The sequence below is a fragment of the Triplophysa rosa genome, unplaced genomic scaffold, assembly GCF_024868665.1.
Source record: "Triplophysa rosa unplaced genomic scaffold, Trosa_1v2 scaffold9_ERROPOS8398105, whole genome shotgun sequence".
Classification (NCBI taxonomy): domain Eukaryota; kingdom Metazoa; phylum Chordata; class Actinopteri; order Cypriniformes; family Nemacheilidae; genus Triplophysa; species Triplophysa rosa.
Window position 1 is genome coordinate 66645 of NW_026634978.1, and position 4393 is coordinate 71037.

The 4393-nt window shown below is 35.5% G+C and overlaps 1 protein-coding gene across 1 annotated transcript; it reads right to left on the reverse strand.

Moving 5' to 3' along the window:
• Positions 1–2095: 2095 nt before the first annotated feature.
• Positions 2096–2801, reverse strand: LOC130551362 (PWWP domain-containing DNA repair factor 3B-like). Its single transcript, XM_057328935.1, has 3 exons — positions 2603–2801; positions 2330–2418; positions 2096–2230 (listed from the first exon to the last, which is right to left on the reverse strand). The coding sequence occupies exons 1-3, from the start codon at positions 2696–2698 to the stop codon at positions 2170–2172; spliced, it is 246 nt and encodes an 81-aa protein (XP_057184918.1). The 5' UTR covers positions 2699–2801; the 3' UTR covers positions 2096–2169.
• Between the last annotated feature and the right edge of the window lie 1592 nt (positions 2802–4393).

A 4393-nucleotide genomic window follows, 5' to 3' on the forward strand; every position in this document is an offset into this window, starting at 1 on the left:
ACTTGCCACATAGGAAAAAAAAGATGATATCAGTTTCTGTGCTACACCTGTGTGAGCTATGGTCTCAGTATGGCCACCCCTATGAAAATTGTCTGGCTCCGCCACTGGTCTGAGACCTCGCTCTGCTCCGCGGCAGTGGCTAGCCCCAGTATAAATCTCTAATTTAAGCCCGTGTTCACACTTAACTTCTTTTTTGAGAAGAAAAAGTTGGCCAAGATGCTTTTTTAGTAAAACAAACGCTGGCAGTGTTTGGTTACAAACAGCAGCCGAACGCCATGACTTCGTCGTCAGCGTCTGTGCACGAAGGCAGCCCAGAGAATCAGATAGGCAGCGTAACGGAAGTCTATTTGAATTACAAACAGAGAGCGTCTTTGCAATAACTAATCACATATTTAAAAACTACAATACTAATTTCTCGCTAGAAATGCAATCAGAAGTTGTTGAAAGTGAAAATTAAACTTACATTTATACAAAACTATGCTCCAACGGGCGTTTCGGCCGCCATTTTATTTTTTCGAGCTGGAGCCTTCTCGACCAATCACGTTCCTCGCATGTTATTATGGAAACGACAGGTCTCTGTCATTGGTTAGCTGGGGAAAAGGAGGTTGACGTGGGCGGTTTTTTTCAGAAAAGTTGAACTTTTTTCAACCTCTAAAGACGCTCTGAGCGAGTAGCCCCAGAGTGCACTATATGAGGAGTCTGCAGACCTGGAGCAGACAGTTTCACGCCCCAAGCAGTTTTGCGCCCCAGGCAGTTTTACGCCCCTGTTGTTCCTTATTTGTCCAGTAGGGGGAGTTGAACGACAAAATAAAATATTTGTAACCGAATCAAACTGTTAAACAAAAATGTAATTATGTATGTACTGTTACACATATCTTTTTGTGTTTTGACTCGCCACCTACTGGACATTTAAGGTACTGCACTATATAGTTACGGTTCAGTTTACTTTCAATTTCTCTCAGTGTACGCAGTCCAGAGCAACGTACATGCAGTTTCTTTCGGTGGCTGATTTAAGCTTTGAAACCTTGGAAATATATGTCCGTAAGTGCTGATTTGTTTACTACACAGTGACTCTATGTACCAGGGTTCATTATACTTAGATTATCGCTGTGATTTGTTGTATCCCACTTGATCTTTGTTGCAAACATGCTATGCTAGCGGTAGAACGAATATGGTAATCTTGCTGATATTTGATACAAATTTGTGTCTCATTTAATAGACTTTCTTCATACCTATGTTACTTAAGATGTGTATAAAAAGGAACTGTGTACATAAGAAAACTATGTTAAGCTGGTTTAAAATGAATATGTTGGAAATGTGAATGTAAATTTCAATTATATATTTTTCTCTTTGATTGTAGTTTTACAAAAAAGATAATAAGAAGAACAATACCAGTAAAGTCACTTAAGTTACGAAGATTGCTTTCTGAAGTTCTTTTCTGGAGTACGCTATCTGTTAAGCCTTTGCTCAAGCAACGCAATTGGTTAGAACAGAATAATGTATGTGTAGATTAAAAGTAAATAAAAAACTAAACTGAATAACTGGAAGTGTTCTGACGACCAGTGAAAATTAACTATGGAATAAAGTGTTAACCATGTTTTTTTGTTGTTGTATTGGTGACTTTTGGCAAAACCAATCTTTCTACAGAAACCATGGCTTAACTAACGATATGCAGAACAGGTTTAAATATTTGTAGATATCTACTAACGGTCTTAATACATAGCTTACAGGAGACAATTGATTTGCAATTGCAACTGCAATTTAGTGTTTTTGTGAATTGAAAAATTAATAATAATACAGTTGGATCAGATGTACAGTACAACAATAATATATAATCTACTGTGGCCTAGTAATATACAAATATACAGAAGACTTGAGTGTTTGTTGTGAATGTATAGGCAAAGTTACATTCAAATATGAACCATATTTAGCCCATAAGACATTAAGTGCAATCATATGAAACATCAATTAAATATCTGCCCTGCATTTAGAACAGTGTCCTGCATACTATTTCATGAAGAAAAACAAATTCACCACTTTAAGAAATTTCTAAGGTCTTTTATCTTCTAAGAAAAAAGTGACAAGTTTCTTGTGAACAACATTATTTATTAAGACCATTATCAAAAACAGGATTGATGATCATTATAGGATGGCTCTCGATAATGACTCCTATGGGTTGCCACTCTTCTTCAAAATGTTCTTAATCCTCCTGTCAAACTGCTCCCGCTCACTGATAAAAGAAAGTTTAAAGTTGTAGACAAAATTGTTATTGGAAATAATGGCAGGATGTCATGCTTGACCATTTCTCCTTTATAGCATCCTTACATACCTTACGTCAATGACAGGCCCTTGTAGAAATTCCTCCTCAGCCTCCAGCATGGTGAGATTTTCCAAACCAGCAAGGGAACAGATGATGGACTATCAAAAAAAGAGTTAATTCAAGATGGGTCACACCCCAAACAAGTAGTATCATTTCAGTATCAAAATTATTTTTTAATTTTTTTGTACAACAAAACTGAGTGTCCTTTCTACATTAACCAAAACATTTGTTTTAAAGCAATTACAAAATAAATCTGAGGAGCAGAGCTAACACAGGACCCACCTCAGGAAAAAGGACATCCATAATAAACTTGATTGTGTCACTGTGAGTCTGTGTGGGTGTCCTGTCCAGAAATGAAGTGAAGTGAAAGTAGGTCATCAGTTTGGTCCTGATTGTCAACGTATACAGGCACAAGCATGGTCTTGGCAGAAGGATTGCAAAATATATCAAGCCACTTTGATTTCTTTTGGCCACTGTTGATGGACTGTGCAAAGAAAATTGAGAATGTCATTAAAACATTGCCACATATGTCTCTGTAAGTCATTTATGTATTTATTAGACAAGCTATTGGTTAAAAGTGCAGTAAATATGTAAAATGCATTTTTGAACAAATGTTTATTATTTCCAAGTATTATTACAGATGAGATCAATAACATCACAACATAATAGGCCTAATTAGCCAGCCAACAATTGCTATTAAGAAAACAAGATACACGATTAATTGAGCACTAACAATCACAAACATGATAAAACCCACATTAGGAGCACGCACATTTTAATCAGGATCATTAAGCTATTTTAACAAAAATGTATTTTATATGTACATTACATAATATGATCATTTATTTTATTCCATATGTTAATAAAGTTTTCAATTTGAGTTTGAACATGTTTGTGGTTGTTGGTGCTGGATTATTGATCTTTTGTTTTCTTAATGCACATTTAAGAAAATTGTTTGCTGGCTAATTATTATGTTGACTGTGATGTTCTCACCTGTGATTAATTGTTAGTTGTGAATATGGGGCTCTCCATTTTGTAGGAAGTTGTAACAACTTAAAATAATAAATAACTTAAGTACGTGTGCAGCTAAATTGAAATGGTTTACATATAAGCCTACTGTAGTAACGCTATGTATTAGTGCAAGTAAACAGGGTCACCCATACGAAAATAAACCATGTTTTTTTTGTGGTACAAGTGTAGTAACCATGGTTTTTTGGTGCATTGATTACTTTACTGTGGTTTTTACAAAAACATGGTTTTCAAAACCATGGTTATTTTGTGATAACCATTGTTTTACTACAGTAACCATGATTTTTGGGGTTTAAACTGTAGTAAAACCATGGCCAGTTTTCGTAAGGGCAGAAGAATATGTTACCAGAAAAGGCCATCACATAGGCTAGAGACAGACAACAAAATAAAATGAAAAAGAAAATAATTATGAAAACGAGTAAGAGATATCGAGTAAGCATACACTAAGGTTGATCCAGACAGAACATCGACCTGGTCCTGGTGAATAAGTATACATTTTATTGTCTTGAGTATAAATTACACATACCGTACATATCTTTTTAGATGTTGAAATGAATTCATATCGATATCAATGAATCATTTAAAACTATACATGTTGTACGATTGCCTGAAAACGTTTATTTACCATAACTCGTGATGGACGATGAAGTTATCTGTTCTTAGGTCTGTTCTGGTGGTTCTTAATGTACAGTGCCCCCTACTGGACAAATAAGTAAAAACAGGGGCGTAAAACTGCCTGGGGCGCAAAACTGCTTGGGGCGTAAAACTGCCTGCTCCAGGTCTGCAGACTCCCCCTTCTCGTTTGCCACAGGCTATGTGTTTCTAATTTTCTGTTTTATGTGGACTTTATTGTTGTGTATGCCACACTTAGACATTTGCGTTTTGTAAAATTGTTTTATTTAAGGAGGGATTTAACAAGAATATTGTAATCCATTGCTTTTATAGTAATACCTTTCATTTATAGGTAAAGGTAGCACGGAGTTGGCAATTTAATGGTTTTTACGAAACGTAAAAATGATTATACCCTCAATAGCAAATTACTCA

What these genes read in the sequence shown, in the direction of transcription:
- LOC130551362 (XM_057328935.1), bottom strand. Translation starts at nt 2,698, where the DNA reads ATGACCTACTTTCACTTCACTTCATTTCTGGACAGGACACCCACACAG. An exon ending in TGGATGTCCTTTTTCCTGAG is followed by an intron (nt 2,419 to 2,602) that starts GTGGGTCCTGTG and finishes TTTTTTTGATAG; the next exon opens with TCCATCATCTGTTCCCTTGC. An exon ending in GGGCCTGTCATTGACGTAAG is followed by an intron (nt 2,231 to 2,329) that starts GTATGTAAGGAT and finishes TTCTTTTATCAG; the next exon opens with TGAGCGGGAGCAGTTTGACA.